We start from the raw sequence: 22,368 nt of genomic DNA, 5'->3' as shown, positions 1-22,368 counted from the left end.
GAAATGAATGTCCAATTAGGCTTTTCATCCTGGGAAGAGATGTGCCACGACAGAATCTGTATGGCACATCTGTTTAAATTGCAAGTAATTTGTATCCTAAAAGCAGACTGAATACAGATCTCGGGCTGAATGTGAAATAAGACAATCTCTCCGCGATAACGGAACTGATACGGTCAACCTTATGTCATCTAGCCACAAATTAAAATTGTCTTAATAAAATGCAAATGTCATACTTTCACATTGGCCACACAGTTCTGATCTTATTGTTTCCAATCTTGTCTCAGGCGTTCCCATGTGGAGTTTTGTTTTCTACAAGTACTCCGGGATCTTCCTATATTCCCAAAATACCCGTGTTAGGTTATTTGCAGACTATGAATTGTACGTAGGTGTAAAAGTGAATATGATGTTATCTATATTTGATCTGGGAATGCCTTGGTGTGCCCTGCGTCTTGCCAAAGTCAACTGGGAAAGGATCCAGCTCACCTGCCACACTAATGAGGACAAGGGGATTATTAAAAAATGGATTCATGGATGGACACTTTAATCAAAACTCCTCTGGAGTCAAGAAATACAGCAGAGGTCCACAGACTTTCACTTTAAAAGCAGTCAGTTTTGGAGGGGGCTCTTGGGTCTCATGTGTCTTGCATACGGAGACTACATGCCATTTTTGCTGCATTGAGTTTTGTTAGATGCAGCGATTAGTGTTAGTGTTGTGTCAAGTCCATTAGAAAAGTAATTAGACAACAAATCGGATATGAAACTACCTCGCGCATGTGGTTTCAAGTCGTCCGGCAAAAATCTGATTTAATTTGCTTAGTGACTGTTCAGACTACAAATGAGCCATCCTTTTTGATGGGCTAAAAATCGGATTTGGGCTGGCAGTCTGAACAAGGCCCAAGACTTAGTTTGCCGAAATTATTTCAAATTTTTCAGGCATGCTCCAGTCCAAGTCCAAGACTTTTGGAGGTCAAGACCCAGACAAGACTAAGATTGAGTTTGCTGACATTATTTAAAATTTTTCAAGCATGGTCCAGTCCAAGTCCAAGACTTTTGGAGGTCAAGACCCAGACAAGACTAAGATTGAGTTTGCCGACATTATTTCAAATTTTTCAAGCATGGTCCAGTCCAAGTCCAAGACTTTTGGAGGTCAAGACCCAGACAAGACTAAGATTGAGTTTGCCGACATTATTTCAAATTTTTCAAGCATGGTCCAGTCCAAGTCCAAGACTTTTGGAGGTCAAGACCCAGACAAGACTAAGATTGAATTTGCCGACATTATTTCAAATTTTTCAAGCATGGTCCAGTCCAAGTCCAAGACTTTTGGAGGTCAAGACCCAGACAAGACTAAGATTGAGTTTGTCGACATTATTTAAAAATTTTCAAGCATGGTCCAGTCCAAGTCCAAGACTTTTGGAGGTCAAGACCAAGACTGAGTTTGCCGACATTATTTCAAATTTTTCAGGCATGCTCCAGTCCAAGTCCAAGACTTTTGGAGGTCAAGACCCAGACAAGACTAAGATTGACTTTGCCGACATTATTTCAAATTTTTCAAGCATGCTCCAGTCCAAGTCCAAGACTTTTGGAGGTCAAGACCCAGACAAGACTAAGATTGAGTTTGTCGACATTATTTCAAATTTTTCAAGCATGGTCCAGTCCAAGTCCAAGACTTTTGGAGGTCAAGACCCAGACAAGACTAAGATTGAATTTGCCGACATTATTTCAAATTTTTCAAGCATGGTCCAGTCCAAGTCCAAGACTTTTGGAGGTCAAGACCCAGACAAGACTAAGATTGAGTTTGCTGACATTATTTAAAAATTTTCAAGCATGGTCCAGTCCAAGTCCAAGACTTTTGGAGGTCAAGACCAAGACTGAGTTTGCCGACATTATTTCAAATTTTTCAGGCATGCTCCAGTCCAAGTCCAAGACTTTTGGAGGTCAAGACCCAGACAAGACTAAGATTGAGTTTGCTGACATTATTTCAAATTTTTCAAGCATGGTCCAGTCCAAGTCCAAGACTTTTGGAGGTCAAGACCCAGACAAGACTAAGATTGAGTTTGTCGACATTATTTCAAATTTTTCAAGCATGGTCCAGTCCAAGTCCAAGACTTTTGGAGGTCAAGACCCAGACAAGACTAAGATTGAATTTGCCGACATTATTTCAAATTTTTCAAGCATGGTCCAGTCCAAGTCCAAGACTTTTGGAGGTCAAGACCCAGACAAGACTAAGATTGAGTTTGTCGACATTATTTAAAAATTTTCAAGCATGGTCCAGTCCAAGTCCAAGACTTTTGGAGGTCAAGACCAAGACTGAGTTTGCCGACATTATTTCAAATTTTTCAGGCATGCTCCAGTCCAAGTCCAAGACTTTTGGAGGTCAAGACCCAGACAAGACTAAAATTGAGTTTGCTGACATTATTTCAAATTTTTCAAGCATGGTCCAGTCCAAGTCCAAGACTTTTGGAGGTCAAGACCCAGACAAGACTAAGATTGAGTTTGTCGACATTATTTCAAATTTTTCAAGCATGGTCCAGTCCAAGTCCAAGACTTTTGGAGGTCAAGACCCAGACAAGACTAAGATTGAATTTGCCGACATTATTTCAAATTTTTCAAGCATGGTCCAGTCCAAGTCCAAGACTTTTGGAGGTCAAGACCCAGACAAGACTAAGATTGAGTTTGCTGACATTATTTAAAATTTTTCAAGCATGGTCCAGTCCAAGTCCAAGACTTTTGGAGGTCAAGACCCAGACAAGACCAAGACTGAGTTTGCCGACATTATTTCAAATTTTTCAAGCATGGTCCAGTCCAAGTCCAAGACTTTTGGAGGTCAAGACCCAGACAAGACTAAGATTGAGTTTGTCGACATTATTTCAAATTTTTCAAGCATGGTCCAGTCCAAGTCCAAGACTTTTGGAGGTCAAGACCCAGACAACACTAAGATTGAGTTTGCCGACATTATTTCAAAATTTTCAAGCATGGTCCAGTCCAAGTCCAAGACTTTTGGAGGTCAAGACCCAGACAAGACTAAGATTGAGTTTGCTGACATTATTTAAAATTTTTCAAGCATGGTCCAGTCCAAGTCCAAGACTTTTGGAGGTCAAGACCCAGACAAGACTAAGATTGAGTTTGCCGACATTATTTCAAATTTTTCAAGCATGGTCCAGTCCAAGTCCAAGACTTTTGGAGGTCAAGACCCAGACAAGACTAAGATTGAATTTGCCGACATTATTTCAAATTTTTCAAGCATGGTCCAGTCCAAGTCCAAGACTTTTGGAGGTCAAGACCCAGACAAGACTAAGATTGAGTTTGTCGACATTATTTAAAAATTTTCAAGCATGGTCCAGTCCAAGTCCAAGACTTTTGGAGGTCAAGACCAAGACTGAGTTTGCCGACATTATTTCAAATTTTTCAGGCATGCTCCAGTCCAAGTCCAAGACTTTTGGAGGTCAAGACCCAGACAATGCATTTCTCAGTGATCACGGCAGTATGAGCCTGGTTTTGACCAGACTTGATTGAAAATCTCGATTCCGTGTTGTCGGAGACAGAGACAAGACCAAGTAAGATATGGGGACCCTTAAAATGCTGTCTTACGACCAGTCCAGAAGTACATGGGGTTCGTTGAACTGTTGCTGACTTGCATGAGACCGACCTGCCCCCTCAAAACAGTCTAATTTCAGATTGTTGGTTCTTCATCCTTTGGGGTATTTGGATGGAAACATTTTACAGACATCTTATTAAGACACTTAAGCCCGTATCCCATTGAGGGGCAAAGGTAGCAAAAGTTGATTTTTCATCAGGCTTTGTTCAAGGTTGCAAACATTTGCCAACAGTTTTAACACATTTTCTTTGTGGCAAGTCAATTTTGAACATCTGTGTGACAATTGTGAATGTCTTTACGACCTTGACTGAAGCCTGACGAATTCTGCCGAAAATGTAATATCCGCTAACTTCGCAAACGTTCGTCGCTCAGTGGGATACGGTCTTTTGGAACTGTTTTAAAATGTGGAAAAATGCACAATGGCCAAGCCTGGCGATTCCTATTCACATTTAAATCAGCCTGATTCTGACGTCAGTTTCACAGATGATAGGTGGTCAGAAATTACAGAGACCAAATCTATACTGTATGTCCCAATTGAAACATGAAGACAAAGTGTGCAGGCAGCGTTGTGCGGCCTGTCAGTCAGAGCCGACCCAGCGGTGCTTCTTCTGAGATCAAGCATGATAGACACGAGGCAACCAGGAGGCCTCATCAGCCATGTTTGTCATGTCGGGGCGTGACATTTGGGTGATTGAGAAGCCGCTCCAAGTCTAATGTGATGCTAATGTGTCGGCCCGCCGCACACGTCCCGGCATATCAAAGCCACAGTCTATTTCTGGCGGCAAAGAAAATGGAGCAGCTCACGTCCTCACGTTGCATCAGCGAAACAAGGTGAAGAGGTCACCTCGTACGTTTTGTCGGCCTCTGCATCCGAGATTTTCCCGACAATCTTTTCAAGAGGAGCTGACAGATTTCGCCGCTTTTTGGATGCGACCTATCCCTCCCCACGCTGCGACTTGTTACATATTTATATGTTTCCACATAAAACATGTCTTAACTCTCTCAGGATGCGTTTGCAGTGTGTGAGAGGAAAGTTGTGTGCTTCATTAAAAGATAGGAAGTGTACAAAGTGCTTTCACGGGCTTTTCTCACCTGAAGTCACTGGAGTGGCGCCGGGTAATGGCGACGTGCATTATTCAGATGCATTTAAATAGCATTCTTTTGACCATGGGCTCTCCTTCCTAGTGGCCAGACACATTAAAATATATTAAAAGGCTAACTTTGTTTTCATGTAGTGCTCCTTCTTTGTTTGAATTTGTTTATTCCGTAACCAGGTCGCTGACCTTGTTTTGTCCTGGTATACATTACAGACTAACATCTAAAGGTAATAATAAAAGGTCCTAAAATTGTGGGCGTGAGTGGTTGACCCATAACGTAATTCAACTGGACGTGACAGGACAGGACTACACATCGTGACTGGACAGGCCGTGACTGGACTAATCGCTGCAACTGGACAAGATGTGACTAGACTGGTCGCCATGACTGGACATGACGCGATTAGACTGGTTGCCATGACTTGGCTGAGCGTGGACGACTTGGCTGCGACGAGGACGACTTGACTGTGACGAGGACCACTTGACTGTGACGAGGATGACTTGAGTGTGACGAGGATGACTTGAGTGTGACGAGGATGACTTGACTGTGACGAGGACGACTTGACCGTGACGAGGACGACTTGACTGTGACGGGCGTAGCTTTGACGAGACGAGACGCACAAACTTCCACACATAACGTCAACGTCGACAAACACAACAAACTAAATACGCCAACCTTAATGAGACACACCTGAGGAAACACAAGTGGATGAGGGCACTGATTGGTCATACACTGGGATGGGAAGAAACACACAGGTGGACGTGGTTAGACATAACAAGAGGAGGGGAAAGACAAGGAACACAAAACAAAACACTGAACACTCAGACAACAAAGAACACGAACATCCAAAATCAAACAAAAACCCAACCCCACAGAACTGAAACGTGACAAATACCCGATTAAAAATCAATTAAAGCTGGGTGCTCGCACTTCTTTTTCATGGCAAATCCCCAAAATTTATTTGAGGCGAATATAATACACAGTATTGTGGTTCTAAAAATGCACTTTTATAGCAGTTGGAGCCCACATTTAATCAGCTCCTTGTGAAAAAATTACTGTTTATTCCATTGATGTCCTTCTCCTGTGAATTAATTAAAAACAATATTATTTGATCTATTGAAAACATGTCTCGTCCTATAACTGTAATTAGACTAGATGAATGAGGGGGGGGGAAACGGATTCTGTTCGTTATACCGATTCATTACTATCTATCAGCTCGGCAATTGAAGTTGATCATCAAAGATTCACAAGCTAAATTTCCCCCAGGTGAAAGTGTGGAATTTTTACTCAGTGCCTCCCCAAGGGAATCCCTCAGAAATGTAAATTCACCTTCTGATAAGGTGCCTCGCTGTGTGTGATGTTTAAATCTTTTTGCAAACACTTGCAGCGCTCAATGCTCCACACTTTTTATGTAATATTAGCTGAACAAAAAAAAAAAAGACTAACAAAAGCTATTGCATAACATTCCAGTAAAGGGGGATTGGGACTGGCCCAGCCCGAAAAAATAAATTATAAAAATAATAACAATTAAATCCTAAAAACTCTTCCCATAACCCGGATAACATTCTATACACAGATATTGAGGTCCTGATACCCCAAAAAAATCCCCAAATTATTTCATAATATTGTTTTAAAAAACAAACAAACATGTGACAGCATAGAACATCACGGGAGTGACTGATCCGCAAATTATCACATTACAACTGGTCAGCGATTTTGCATAAAATCTATCAGATCTGTCTAAAGTCTAGTTATGACTATAACAATTTTTGAAAGATCAAAGAAATGTTTTATAACACTCGAAAACATTTCCTGGATTAATAGTTGATAAACGCCCCTCAAAAACTAATTTTTCAAATCAATAAAAGAGTGCCTGTTATATACATTTAAAATAATAATAATAATAATAAAAAGGTCATACCGGTACTTAAAATCTTGGCCCCCATTGTTTTAGATGAGTATCAGAAAGCTAGCCAAAAATTAGTACAGATTCAATCGCAATCAAGCTCAATTGACTTGATTTGAATTGATGCCTCGGACTTCCGACTTGCGTAAAACACACAGCAATAATGTTTCCGGTTGCTGTTGACCGCGTCCCAATACTGGCTTTCCACCTCCCTCATGCAATAAATCATATTAATGACAACTAATGTTGACAAATACATTAATTTCACCCGCCCTTCGGCACAAATGTCATTGCAGTATAAAAGGCTACATAAAACAATTCGTGCGAGTATTGGGACGCGGCCAATTACGTCATAACCGGAAACGGAATAAAAGTTGATGGGTGAAAACCTTGAAGTCGGAAGTTCCACCTCCTCCCTGGTATATAGTCCATAGAAGACCAAGAAAAGTGAGCAGTTTGACTACCATGGTGCACCTGGAGGGGCGGCTAACAACATGGCTATATCAAGCTAGCAGCTTTAGCTCCATGGGATACTTATGGAAAGCTAACAAGATACCAAGTAAGCCCTCACCTTTAGTGCGATGGCCTCAGTGGGAAGCTAACGATATTCCATGGGAGGCTTGCCGCTTTCTCCACAAGAAGCCTTCATGAAGCTGACAAAATGGGAGAAGCTAGCAACATTAGCATGACGGCAGATGGGAGTCATGATTTGTTTTTAATGCGCTACTCATTTAGTATCACCTTCATTAAAGAGATGAGACGACGCCTGGCCTTGACTAAAGGCGAGGACACATTTGTTCTGGTCCTTGGTTTCATGTTTTTTTTTTTGTTCCATTCCCTACAATCAGGTATTAGTATGACCGATATATGACCGGCACTAATTGTTATGGTAATAAGTAATAAATGTACGTGTCATTGATCAGGTTATTGTTGAATAATGTCATTATAAATGAGGTCACTACAGTAGAACATTTTCTCTTGAAATTGTAGCTTTTATAAATATTGGGCTGAGGAAGTGCAACTTTTGTATTGTTTGCAGTTTATTTACTTGTGACATTTTCGATTTGAGGATCAAAAGGGATATTGTAGTTTTATGGCATGACAGCTAATGAGATGTGAGATGTGTGCGGTTTGCCACATTTTTAAACATCGGTTAAGAAATCCTTGTTTGTTCCCCGCTCAAGAGTTCTTTTGACAGCTTCTTGCGGATTGCTATGATAGCCCGTGATGCATTTCAACCCTCTGTTCGTCTCCCCCTCGGCATTCCTAGTGAACGTCGGAGGGAATATGCAGCAAATGATTCTCCCGAATGTTTTTCCCACTGAAGAAGCTCAGCCGTCTGGCGCGCATCCAAACGCCCCCACCACCTGTTTCCACATACACCGCTGCACTTTCTCCCAATCCCTTCTCGGCTTGCCTCCCTTTTAAATTGGAGTTGGCGTTTCCCCGGGCCCGCCTTTTGTGCTATGGCGGCCGCATAAGAACACGCCCGGGGGCTTCTTTGGCCGATTGGAGAAGTTGCTATCGACGGCACGGAATATTCCTCAGCTGTCACTCCGGGCTCTTATCTGCCTCGTCGAGCGCGTTGCTCTCCGGAGTTTCACGCTTGCGTCATCTTTTACCTTTTTTCAACGCCGCACAAAGCCAAAATTACTCAACCCGGTTTGTTGACAGCGTTTAAGCTCCTGAGTGGCTTTGCAGAGATAGTTGTGCGATGCGTTGGAATCGAGGGGCCTGGAGAGAAGCCGGGCTTGGCTCCCAATTCGATTAAGAAAAGGCTGATTAGGCGCATTAGAACGCAGAGGAATTGTATCCAGATACCTTTTGTCTTCTAAATGCGGCTTGTTTAGAATCCTAATGGTTAACCTACTTTAGCATCATGCGCTACATGTCGTCCCATTGCCAGATCGCGCCTTGTATTGTTACAAAGCTACGCATGGATTACGTATGGTAATGCTATTATTGTATTGTATTTAGGCGATCGAGCTACAGTTGCAATTTTTCTTTCCTATGCTGCATCTTATTAATTAAGTCATTAATAAAAACAAGTTATAATGAAAAAAAAGCGTTTGATAGATTTTCGGGGTGATGTTTTCCATGTTTTGCTGATGTTGACCGGTATTCAACACAAAACAATCAAAAGGAAAATGAGCACATGCAATCATATCTTTCAGATCCTATCAACTGTCCTGAGATATTTCATTGATTATTGTTGGATGTCAGAGCAAGAATTTTGAAAAATGTCCCATCCAAAATATGTGAGGTAGTCCAACTCAAATATCAACATTTCTCAACGGTTTTATAGGTTACAGGAAGTCCTCGAGTTACGTCCGAGTTACGTCCGAGTTACGTCCGAGTTACGTCCAAGTTACGTCCCACGCTGGCGATGTAACCCGTCGTATTTCACCCTTTAAGTCGATATTAACATCAAAATACTTTGTACAGTAATTTTTTTAAAAACATATTTGTGCGACCCGGAAGGGCTCGAACCAATATTTAGTGTTTCCGCATGGATATTCGTTGCTGACAGACGGCAGAGCGGAGCTAATTCAAACGTAAACACGGGAATACGACGCGCCTGATGGCGGACCGACCTGCTCGATGACGTCCGTTGCTAGAGGTAACAACAACACAACTTTAACTTTAAAATGTCGGGATTACTGTGGGAAATTAACGAAAAAAGGTGTTACGGGCGAAGCATGGGCGCCGTAAACTTCCTGTATTTTCTCATGTCCAAGCAAGAACCTTACTAGTTTTGTCTGACCGATTAAAATAAAATGTCCGAGGCAGCTGACATTTTCATTTAATGTTCACATTTTATCACAGTACATGAACCAAACAAAGAATTTTCCTAACCTCCTCTAGTAATCACATTTTTTGATGGACTTTCTTCTTCTTTTCTGAGGTATGTCAAGAATAATACTGCAAGGATTTACTCTAACAATTGATCTATGATTGAGATACCTGTAGCCAAACATCAAAACAGAACTAGAGTTTAAGGGACAATTTTCCATGAGTTTCATTTGATTATTCATTCACTCATTTGATTGTTCAATGTGAGCGCAAGAAACTTACAGATTTTGAATGATAACCAAATTCTATTAACAGGGATGTGATTTTTCCGCTAATTCGCGGAATTCCGCTTTTTTTATCTCCCCCCCCCAAAAAAAAATCGATTTTTTTTTTTTATTTATTTTTTATTTTTTTTATTTTTTTTAGTAGTTCATTGTGTATGCACATGACTCCGACAGATAACATATTCTGCTATAACAAAGACATTTGTGGTATGCTCTAATATGAGTTACTTTTCATTTGGTCATGATACAATTATTTGTTCATGAAATTTGAACCCCTCAACATTATTTATGTGTTAACTTAGTAATCACATTAGTTAGATATGATGATATTCTCAGTGATAGTTTTTAAAAGCAAAGGCAGTCCAATGTTTTTGAATGTGACTGATTTTGAGTTGACTAAAACTGCCATTTTATATGGGATAGTTCAATATACATAGAAAATTTATGCTGTTGTTTTGTCTATTTCTTTGTCATGTGAGTGCATTGAAAGTACTTAAAAACACAGAAAACCCATGAGCTCCGGGGGGCTGCGCCCCCCTTGTCCCCCCACCAGGGCACTGCCCTGGACCTAGCTGGGTGCCAGCAGAAATTTTCAGATAATTTCCACTTTGGTCAAATCACATCCCTGTATTAACCTCAAGCAGTCTATTCTGGACAGATTGCCTGAGGATGTTGCAGAAGGACAAAACAAGAACAGTATTGATTTGTCATGTGATCCAAGATGATTGTCGCAAAGTATTTTCTATCTTTTGGTTTCTTATTTTTTGCTTTTGGTGAAGGTCCGAGCAGAAATCCTACTGATTTTGAATGACGGACACGTGATGAAAGTCGTTATCTCTTAACAATCGCAAGTTGGACATGCTGGATCTTGAAAATATCTATCATTGTTGTATGATTGAAGAAGAACACTATTGATGTCTATTGACATCCGTACATGCGCTCTATCACCCTTCCTCGGTTCATCATTTTTGATTAATCACCTTAAATACCTCTTGGGCTATTGTTCAATAGGTCAGGGCGAGAACTATCGATTTTGGATGCCGTGAGTCTTTTTTTTTTTTTTTTTTTAGCCCATATCCTAACCTCAAAGACGAATTGCTGTGTTGGTTTTATTTACTGATAAAGAACATATTTTGCAAGCTAAGCATTGAAAATGTTCTTTGCATAGACGAATACGTTTGTGATTAAAGTTAACACGCGCACACGCGCCCACTCATCCTCCATGCAGGAGACTGCACACGACTTCCCGCATCTGTCTGCATTTTGTTTTTTTCTCATCTACTACGACGACGACGACTCAAGTGTCCCCGAGGCGCCGTGCGGTTTGCGCTCTTCTTCCTCCTCTCTGCGTTGCCGCGTGCACACTCGCTGTCAGTGTCGCAAACCTTTTCGCATTAAGATGACCTTCAGCGCTGTTAATGGCGCGCCCGAAGCTTGTGGCCGCGCCTCCCGATACATCAGAAACCTCATCTCGGTCGACGTCTCACATTCGAAAGTGTTCCTCAACTGTATGTCTTGCAAGTCGCGCGTGGATGTTTTCCGTTGCACCCCATTTGAATTTCAAAGCGCTTTAGCGCAATTAGGCCCCGAGATGCGGCGTGTGAAGCGTGGAGGTAAATATTGCTTTTGGACTCGGATGGACGTCGTTCGGCTTGATGAAATCTGGAAATGAGAGGGGGCATTAAAATCTAAGCGTGGCTGTTCTGAGGTTTGGAGATAAGATTAGTGGCTGGCGGTGTTTTGAATCACGCCGGCTTTTATCGACGAGCGTTACGTGGTGTCGATGGGCATAAACTGTTGCTGCTTCCAACCGATTGCTTTTTCAGATTAGTCCTATTTAGGTGGGGTTGATTGTTTTTGGGCTGTTTTCGCTCTCCCTTTAGACACATTCTTCATATTTTAGAACTGCCTTTACCATACTTTCTAAGCCACGCATCCCCTTCAAGGTCGTTCCTATCGTCATCCCGACTATGATGGGTGACTACCGATAACAGGTATCGGTGCCAATACCAGTCTTATATTTAAGGTATCGGTACACACCAGGGGGTTGCTTGATACAAAACAACCCAGAAAGTTGTGTCAATTTGTGGACTGGTCCATTTATGACCCAAATGAGGTTATTTGAGTAATACCATTATTACTAGGGATGTACGATATTGCTTTTTTCAACTAATACGATAAATAATAAATAAATAATAATAAATTAGGTTATTTGAATAATACCATTATTACTAGGGATGCACGATATTGCTTTTTTCAACTAATACGATAAATAATAAATAAATAATAATAAATTAGGTTATTTGAATAATACCATTATTACTAGGGATGCACGATATTGCTTTTTTCAACTAATACGATAAATAATAAATAAATAATAATAAATTAGGTTATTTGAATAATGCCATTATTATTAGGGATGCACGTTATTGCTTTTTTCAACTAATACGATAAATAATAAATAAATAATAATAAATTAGGTTATTTGAGTAATACCATTATTACTAGGGATGCACAATATTGCTTTTTTCAACTAATACGATAAATAATAAATAAATAATAATAAATTAGGTTATTCGAGTAATACCATTATTACTAGGGATGCACGATATTGCTTTTTTCAACTAATACGATAAATAATAAATAAATAATAATAAATTAGGTTATTTGAATAATACCATTATTATTAGGGATGCACGATATTGCTTTTTTCAACCAATACGATAAACCAAGAATTTAGAAAGTGCCGGTTTCATGTGCTTGCGTTCAAGAAAACACGCACACACATTGGCGTTCATTTATCATGCTGAAACATCTCATCCTTACGTACGGAAAGATGTCAGCGGAATCCGCGCTGGAGCCTCAATACACGGCACTCATTGATCCATCCAGGTGATTAATGCGCGCGTCTGCATGACCACGTTAAGCTGATTCTCAAGAGAATTTATAAGATCACGCACAAGAGTATTACCTAGGAAAGGATTCGGAATTTTGGCATTACATTATAACCCTAAACGCTTTGAAATGAGGGCGGCACAATCTAACGTTTTAATGCACTTATTGAATGAAAAACCTGCCCAACAGAGAAGGGTTGAATTGAAACAAACCAAGTATGGCGTTGGTATAGCATTTCTCAAACGCTTTTAATCACTTCAACAGTTTGAGTCTGGGTTATTATAGTTTGGGAATTTTCATTTTAGTTAGTTTTTATTTTGTTTTGAGTTTGTTTTTTTGTTTTTTTAATTTAGTTTTAGTTAGGCTTTGTTTTACTTTTGTTTTTGTTTTTTTGTTTTTTACGTGTAGTACTTGTGCACAATATTTGATAAATCACGTGGTAAAATAAAAAAAGTAATTATAGTTAGTTTTAGTTAATTTTGTAAACATATAATGTAGTTTCAGTTTTTTGAAAAGCATTTTCGTTTTTTTATTTTATTTCATTTTTTGAATCTCAGTTCTAGTTTTTCCGTCAGTTTTCGTTAATTAAAATAACATCGGTCTGAGTTGGTGTACACCACTCATTACATTAATGCATGTCACCAAAAACAATCTTTAAAAAAAACTATTGAACGTATTGCTTTTGTTGGTTTTATGACGAAGAACAGCGAGTCCCAAACTTTTTCCAGCTTTATGAAAGCGAAATGAATGTACAAAATCTATGACAACATTTTTAATGAAAAATTTGGCAAAAACTAGGGCCTGCAAAAACACAGGTTTTGCTGTTTATTTTTATTTTTTTTGTAAACGTATGTCACAGAGCCACCTTTCCCAAAACGGTTATCTTTTTGACCCAACAGTTTTAAGAGTTGACGACACAATCCATATAACACTTTTTATCTTGCGCATCCGCTTGCAGGGCAGTCAGTGTGGCAATCCCTAAAATCAAGAGTAAATCAGGTCCACCATCTTTTAGATTATGTGTCACAAAAAGCCAAATGAAAAGCAAGCATCCACAGGTAATCCTTTGCTGGCTCCTAACCTGTGGTGTCGCGAGATGCTCCGAGGTTCGCCATGGCCAGAAGTTGGTGGTTTGAATGCTAATCGCTGTCAGACCCGCTGCATATTCCAGGTGGTCCAGCGATTGCTCACAAGGATATTAAAAGCTCTCCTCTCTCTTTTTTGCTTTATCTGCGCAGGCTGTGGAGACCAACCTGGCGTCCAAGGACAGTCACTGGGTCTACGCCAACGAGGTGAGTCCCGACACAAGCATGCTTTAGTCGAGACCTTTACTTGATATCGCACTATGACCTTTCTTTTTTAACGTTTGATGTCAGCATGTTCTGATCAAGACATCAATGCTAAATGCTGCTCTTAAGTGGGCATAACAGGCAAGTGCGCTTTTAGTGAATACGGACCACCCCCACCCTGCCCCTGCCTCTTTTTTTTTTTTTTTTTTAACTCCCTCTGTATGTTTCCAATGATTCCATTTATTCTAAAAAGCAAATGGATGGAAGCGGATAAAAGGATTTCTCCCAGTTGACCTGCCAGAGAATTAGCATTTCAGTTCCCAGTAGGAGTTGGTTTTCCGGAATAACACACGCACACGGATTGGCGTCCATTTATCATGCCGAAACATCACATCCTCGAGTGCAGAAAGATGTCATTGGAATCAGTTATCAAAGCTCAGTACAAGAACAATTAATGAGTAGGAAATTAACTTTTTTTTGGGGGGGGGGGGGTTACTACATTCACTTGAGGAAAAAAAACAACTGTTTTTGTGCTTTGTTTTGTTGTGTTTTTTTTTCCGAATATATTTTTTCATTCTTTTATTATTTTTTTCTGTCATAAAATTTTTTACTGAAAAACGGGAAAAATATTCAGAAAAACAGGTGGAAAAATTGAAAAAGTGAATGCAATACGCGTCCGTACGCCATAAAAATGATCACAAAATGCCAGCACCATCACACTTCTAAAATAAAAAAAATGTTGCTCAAATTACCTTTAACTCTTTGACTGCCAGACGTTTTCAGAAAAGGGATGCCGTGGGTGCCAGCCGATTTTAAGCATTTTGACTGATCTTTCAAGGTCCATAGAAAATTATGTGTTTGGACTATGGAAACACACATACTACCAAAAAAAGATTGGACTCTCATCTTTCATCAGAAAAAAAAAGTTTGTTTCTACCTTATTCCGTTTTTCAGTAATCCACAATAGAAAATGGTTAGTTTCACCTCTGTTTTGAAACAAACGTCTTCTAACGTCTTTGGCACTCCTCCATAGGATTTTACTAAACGTTATTTAACGTTTTTGGCAGTCAAAGAGTTAACAAAAGTGGAAAAAATGTTCAACTAATAGAAATACTTAAAATTAATTTTTGACGTCTATAGCCGCCAATGGCAGTGAATGAGTTAATATTGTTTTTTTTATGTTACTACGAATAATGAATGATTTTCAATTATGTGAAGACGCTGATCATTCAGTCATTAATTTTCTGAACTGCATATTCACATTAATGAACCTGCTTTATGGGTTTGACTGGAAGCCAGCTGGGATAGGCTCCAGCACTCCCACGACCCTACTGAGGAATAAGCGGTTGAGAAAATGGACGTTTTTAAATGGTATTAATAGTACATGAAAGATAATGAAGTTGTCAAATTAATTATAGACAAAATATTAACTTACCGCTGAAAATGGATAAATGAGTCAAGTATCTCTTGAAGCAAAAAAACAAGTGGTATCGAGCATCCCTATAATATTCAATACATGTGTTGTCACTAGCTAAAATTAAATAAATAAATGAATAAATAAAACGTGTTCTTTCTTGACCGTTGTCATATTCCATACCTTTTGAATTCATTACCTTAATTGCAATTCATTACTGATCAGTTCCGCGTCATTGACCCGACACGTAACAAATCCATTCACGTGTTGCCAAGCTCGTTTCGAATTTTCAAGTTAGCTGCCATTCTTTTGGAATGCATAATTTCACCACGTCTTGTTGCAGTTAAATGTAATTCAGTTCAGGTGACAAATCGTTAACCAAAGAGGCTTGAATATTGATTACTCAAGGTTAATGAGGCATTCGCTATTGCAGAGCTCGCGCTCCAAATGGCCTCACCTTACATTTGTATTTTTTATTTTTAAATAATTACCTTTGCGGTTTGCTTTGAATCAGTTCATCCAGGCATGTCGGTAAAATATTGCTCCGCATGGGCTAAAGAGGCCTTGAGCTCCGTGAAAAGCCTTCCTGTCTGCCGCTTTTAATTCATATTATTGGTTTTGTATGCCTCACAAAGCAGCACAGGGAAGGCTTTTGCAGTCTGAGCCTGTTTGATAAGTGACAGGCTATAATTTTTAATTTGAAGCCGTCTTCATACCCGAGCTGCTGCATTCCTTAAAGTCTTTTATTACCGTCTTAGAGAAATTATGTATGAGCTAATTCTTCCTTTTTTTTGCGCTAATATGATGTCATATCAACAGTGTGTCTTTTACAAGATATAACCATTTGCCTTTTGTTAGCTTCTTCTCCAAAAGGTGATCTTCTCTAACCTCTCGAACCTAATTCTCAAGACTATAAAACCAGTTATACTTCTCCTTTCTTGTAGTAGATCCTCGTATCCTTTTTTATTATCCAAAATCAAGTGTCCATGAAGCTGATGTTCACCTTGAAATGAGGACAAAAGCACACTTGTTGTCCTTCAGCGCTCCCCGCTTCTGTAGGAAGTCATATTTAAATACATTTCGGACCACTTACAGGAAGAGGTTTGCTTAAATCGTGCTGTTTTGAATTTCACCTCTTCAGGAGCCGCTCTGTAAACTCCATCCCAGCGTGCATTTATTTAAAAAAAACAACAACTTAAGTGCAACGTTTGCTTCTCAACAATATGATGGGGAGCTGATTAGTTTTTATTAGCCCTAAATTTGCTTTTCGCACAACTTTCTCAGCACAGCGTGCTGGAATAATGGACGCAAATATGTATTTGTACGTTGACTTGTGTTTCCTGATTTAGTTTATTAGAGTTGTGCGGGAACGGGAATTTACAGCATATGTAAATAAAAGGTTTTTACATTGTGCAAATAGGTAGACATTGCGTTTACATTATGTGTACATGAATGTACAGACAAAAGGTTACAGACATTTTCGTGTGCATGTTAATGTATACATTATAAGTGTGTGAATGGGGAGAAACAATGACAGCGTGTGTATGTAAACAGACAAAGAGAAATATGAATATACTTTTATTTATCGTGTGTCATGTGATTGGCACCCACAACAACTTATTTAAAAATATATATAACAAAAATATATTATATATATAATATATATATATATTATTATACATCAGGTTGGTATGGCAAATAATTGCAATGCTAGCTTGTTCTCAATGTCCTTACCTGATGAATAAAATTAATAAATGCAAATCTGAAAGGGGAAGTCAATTTGTTTCTTTTTTCTTTTTTTTTACTACAATATGTAGTAAGCAGTCCCACATGTGTAAACACGACATTCTGATTAATATTGTGTTTTGGGAATATTTTTTGATGTTTCTGGCAGCAAAATCCACTCGTTTTTATCCATCTCAGGGGGTGGCCATTTTGGCCTGCATTGGCACGTTCTGTCGATGGAAAATGACATCACAGTGCCGAAGAGCTCGGCTTGCGAGCGTCACATGACCAAACCCAGGAAACAGAGCTGTTGATTGGCCATTACGTAAACCCTTAGGCACTGTGATGTCATTTACAGTCGACAACAAGTAGTACAAGACAAAATGGACGGATTTGGCAAATGGTGGATTGTGCTGATTAATTCATATTCCACAAATGTGATATTAATTAGTGGGGTTGCATAGAATATATTGTATTGTATTGTATAAGATTTTACTGTATATTCCCAATTATACTTTAGAAAAAGTACTGAAAAAATCTACAAAACCCATTACAATGTATTTTTTTAAGTCTATAGGGACTGACCTTCTCTACTTGTGCCTGTGGACCTTAGTTGAAATTAAACCTCGTCTTGTTTTATCGCTCCATCCTGCAGGGATATAAATAATTGTACACGTCTCTGGCGTCTGCATGCTCCCTGGTCATAACTCAATCATGACATTCATTTTCAAACGCATGATCTGGAGACCCACAAGTGACTAAGCCACAGTCCCCGACACCCCCGTCCGTATCCCCAACGGGAGGCCTCTCACATTTCATTCAAGTCCAGCTCCACTGGAGGATATGTTAATCCGCCACCGGTCATGAGCTATGAATGTTGATGCTTTGCTCCAAAGGGGAGCGAGAGAAGTGAGATGCATGGTGATGATGATGAGGATGATGATGTGTGAGGAAGATTGCAGGGTGAAACCAGTTAGGGTGCCGAGGACTTCAAGCTGAATGAATGGCATAATCAATGGATCACATTGTAGCAGAAATTAGCAGTGTAACGAAAACCAATTTAAACCAATCGAAACCTTACATTTTAAAATCGTATCGCACACCAAGTATAAATCACTTTGTTGTCGCTGATCATTTGTTGTTTTTTTGTAATTGAATTAACCTGAATAGTTTGCTTTATTTAGAGAGCTTTTACATATTTCATATTAATAAACATGACAAAAGCGTTAGTAATACCCATATCGAATTAAATCGTAATCCCACTGAATTGAAGCGAATCATGTACAGTTCTTGAATCGTATCATACCCCATCACTTTGAGATGCGTATCAAATTGTCTGAGAGATGCAGTGGATTGGTACATACTGTATGGAAAAAGACGTCCTTGAGTTGTGGCTTAGCTCAAATCTGTCCTAGCTGACTTTGGGCAAGAGGCAGACAATCGTAGGACAAATATCAGGGATGTGATTTTTCCGCTAATTCGCGGAATTCCGCTTTTTTTTATCTCCCCCCCAAAAAAAAAAAATCTGATTTTTTTTTTTTTTTGTATTTCATTGTGTATGCACATGACTCCGACAGATAACATCTTCTGCTATAACAAAGACATTTGTGGTATGCTCTAATATGAGTTACTTTTCATTTGGTCATGATACAATTATTTGTTCATGAAATTTGAACTCTTCAACATTATTTATGTGTTAACTTAGTAATCACATTAGTTAGATATGATGATATTCTCAGTGATAGTTTTTAAAAGCAAAGGCAGTCCAATGTTTTTGAATGTGACTGATTTTGAGTTGACTAAAACTGCCATTTTATATGGGATAGTTCAATATACATTGAAAATTTATGCTGTTGCTTTGTCTATTTCTTTGTCATGTGAGTGCATTGAAAGTACTTAAAAACACAGAAAGCCCATGAGCTCCGGGGGGCTATGCCCCCCTTGTCCCCCCACCAGGGCACTGCCCTGGACCTAGCTGGGTGCCAGCGGCCCCCAGACCCCCGGCTAAATTTTCAGATAATTTCACTTTGGTCAAATCACATCCCTGAAATATACACAGATCCCCATTTTTCTGCAGCACATGTCCTCATTAAGGTTGCAGGTTAGCTGGAACTTAACACCAGGTGACTTTGGGCAAGAGGCAGGCCTATTGGAACCCTGAACTGGTTACGAACCAGTCATAGGACACAGAGACAGACAAACAACCTCCTCAACTGCAGCTTTGAGAGAAAACCCTGGATTGGTTGCTAGTCAATCACATGGAGACAAAATCTATAGGGCCCTATTTTCGTTCCCAACGCAAGTCTAGTGGGTGGAGTTTTCCTTCTTATGGTATTTTAGACGTGCGCTGTTGTAAAGTTCAGATGTGAACTTTCACCGGTTCTTTTATACTAATAATAACGATCAGGAGACTGCATTTTGCTGCCAGAAAGATCGAGTACACAGCTGTGGAGCCTTACTGCTGAATGCGGAAGAAGGCCTGATCTATTCAAAATGGTCTCTACTCTTATACTGTCTTTGCTGCCCACCTGGATAAGTGTGCCAGAGTGCTGATCGATAGAAAAGTGCCAACCCAGGACAGGTCACAGCGACACAACGGCCGAGCTCAAGTCAGCTATCTAGTCATTAGGAGGTCTAATCTAACACCGTTGTGGGAGGGAGTGATCACAGCCGACTTGTTAGCCATCCATTGAAGCTCATTTCCTTTGAATTCAGCATGAGAGAGGTGCAACGCGGTCTGCCAAATTCCCAAACACAATAAACTAGACTTGCTCCAGCACGAAAATATGCGCCAGTCTTTACGCTGAGCGCGTGTGCCAGTCTACAAAAATAGTGACTAAACTAAAGAAGCATGTTTTGGGTTGTGGGAGGAAGCTGGAGTAACCCTAAACCAAAGCAAGAATGGGCAGAAAAGGAAAACTCCATACATGAGGGCCTCAGCTGAGATTCAAACCCAGGCTGACATTGATACAAACAGAGATCATTTATCTCGTAACCTATAAAGAGGTCATGTGTAAAATTGCGCAAATGTGGCTGCCTTTAATGGCTTTTTTGTTCAGAGGCAATAAAAGTTTCTTTGAGGCTGGATAGTGCGGACAAACACATTGGACGATACAAAGTCATTTAAGAAAAGAAGAGAGGCTTCTCGATTGGATATTAAGAGTCGCGGCGCGACTCGAGACGAGCACATCAACGGGGGGATGAGAAGCGGCCGAGCCTCCCGCTGACCCGGCCCGGCCGAAAGCAGCGTGACGACGCGGGCGCACGCTTGTTTTGGCCTCTAAAATTCAGATGGATTGCACATCCAGGAAGGAGTTGGAAGTTGTTGTGGTGTTTTTCTTCTCAAAAAGCGGGACACTGACACTCGCCAACGCGTGATGGATGAGACGGCCGCGCCCGCTGTGACAGACAGTGTTGAGGAGGAGAGTCGAGAGATGATTGATGTCCCCGGGTAACGTGGCGTCACGTAATTGAAACCCCGCCGACGCCATCTTGGCCACATTAGACACAGATTACTACCAAGTCCATCCAAAGATGTGCACTCGCTAGATTCTGTGTTGGATACGCCTGCATGTTATTCAATACAAGAAAACGTGGTCGTGTACGTGGAAAGTCAACTCACACTCTGCTCCCCGCGGCACGCAAAGATGACAAATCGTCCCCTTAAAATACATTGAAGATTTTCTTTTTAATTTTAAATTTTTTTTTCTGGAGAGCTCAGTATTGTTCATTCGGTAATTTTACCGATTTGACATGTCATCATCATTGCTCTCCTTTTCTTTTTTTTCTTTTTTTATATATATATATAATTTTTTTTTTTTGTATTATTTTTTTTTTTGTATGTGGGTGAATATGTGTATGTGCGTGAGAGTGTGTGTGTATTCATTAGTTCACCTAAAACCTATTAAAAATAATAATAATCCCCTACCGTTTCCCTAAACCGAACACTTCCAGCCATAGTCGTGAGGCCGCCAGGAAACCTGAGAAAGGACCAAAGAAAAGAAAGGAAAGTGAAATCCAGCACTGACCAGACACCACCCACCAGGCCACCAACCAGAATCCTTCACCAACCCCAGAGACATCTAAATTTTCAACAAATCAGGGAGACCAAAGGAGAGACTGAGGAAAGGAAGGAAGGACAGACGAAGCGGAGTGAGATCCACAGACACCAGCCTCCACTGGTGTCTTTTTAATTTAAACCTTTACCAGAATTCCACGTCACATTGTAGGTATAGGTTCAATCCTGGTGGGTTTGCTTGCCTTTTGGCGCAGTCAAATCCTTTTTATTCAATGAAGACCTTTCTGATAGTGTCATTGATCTCCTTTGTAAATGCGAAATATTTTTAAGATCTCTTGTTGGATTTGACAGCACCTCGCAGGTATTCTCCCACAGTCCCAAAGAATGCATGTTCGGTTCACGGAAGACTCTAAATTGTCCTTAAGTGCACTATGCAAAATGGATTTAGAGTTGCTTTGGATATCAGGAATTTCTGCGACTGTAGCTAATGTTTTGTCTGATCTTTTTCGGGGGGGGGGGGGGGGGTTAAAAATGACTCATTGGCGCTCGTTTCCAAGCATGTGCTTCACATTTCCAAGAAGAACTGCGTGCATAATGAGAACAATGATGAGAAATTGTACTCAAGGTAGAGTTGCTGTGGCCGGGGGGGGGCGGAGGGAGCCTCTGATTGGTGGGCTTGATTGGAGATTGTGAGCATTTTTAGTACAGGGAATACTTAATAGTTTAACAGTAATTGGATGAAGACGAAGGTGTTCGGTTGTGATTGGAAGCAGAGATTAGCTCAAGTTGAAGGAGTGTGGACAAAATGTGCTTGAAACTAACAAGGCATTAGCAAGAGTCACTTACGTACAACTTGTCACAGACGCAAATGAAAAACTGTCTTCTGCAGCTTTATGGTAAGACCTAGTCGCTTCATTTGCTCTTCACAGTCAATAATTACCGGGCGACCAGTTCATGATGGTATTCGGTCCAGAGCCCTGTTTGTGACCCTGCACAGGATAAGCTATACGGAAAATGTGTCACGTGGTGGTACAGGACAGACCCACATTACGGCTGATGGATAACTACCACGTCCATGGATACCAGATGTCAACTACAATGTTCTGGAAGCTAATCAGATCAATCAATTCATAATGCCTTAAGCCATAATTGGTGCCAACAGCAGTTCCTTGTAGTAGAACCTTGTCATCATTAATCCAAGGAATTCCAGACAGAGGACCCCTGTCTCTAACCATTGACCCAGTTGTAATACTTGAGTAGCCACAGTCATTTTCCATGACTCAGATTATTGTGTCATTATAGATCCGTTCCATTCCGACTAAAGCCCTGTATCAAGCAGCACAGTTTAATTTGC

General features: G+C 40.2%; 1 protein-coding gene across 3 annotated transcripts in view; it reads left to right on the top strand.

Annotated features, from left to right (window-relative positions):
• Positions 1-22,368, top strand: part of grid1a (glutamate receptor, ionotropic, delta 1a) — a 324,300-nt gene that overhangs the window by 249,792 nt on the left and 52,140 nt on the right. For all 3 annotated transcript variants that reach the window (XM_077582365.1, XM_077582363.1, XM_077582364.1), the window contains one exon: positions 13,807-13,860. In XM_077582365.1, coding sequence (XP_077438491.1) covers positions 13,807-13,860 — 54 coding nt within the window. The remainder of the gene's footprint in view (positions 1-13,806; positions 13,861-22,368) is intronic.

Source organism: Vanacampus margaritifer, chromosome 12 (assembly GCF_051991255.1).
Source record: "Vanacampus margaritifer isolate UIUO_Vmar chromosome 12, RoL_Vmar_1.0, whole genome shotgun sequence".
Taxonomy (NCBI): Eukaryota; Metazoa; Chordata; class Actinopteri; order Syngnathiformes; family Syngnathidae; genus Vanacampus; species Vanacampus margaritifer.
This window is presented reverse-complemented; position numbering and strand designations above follow the sequence as displayed.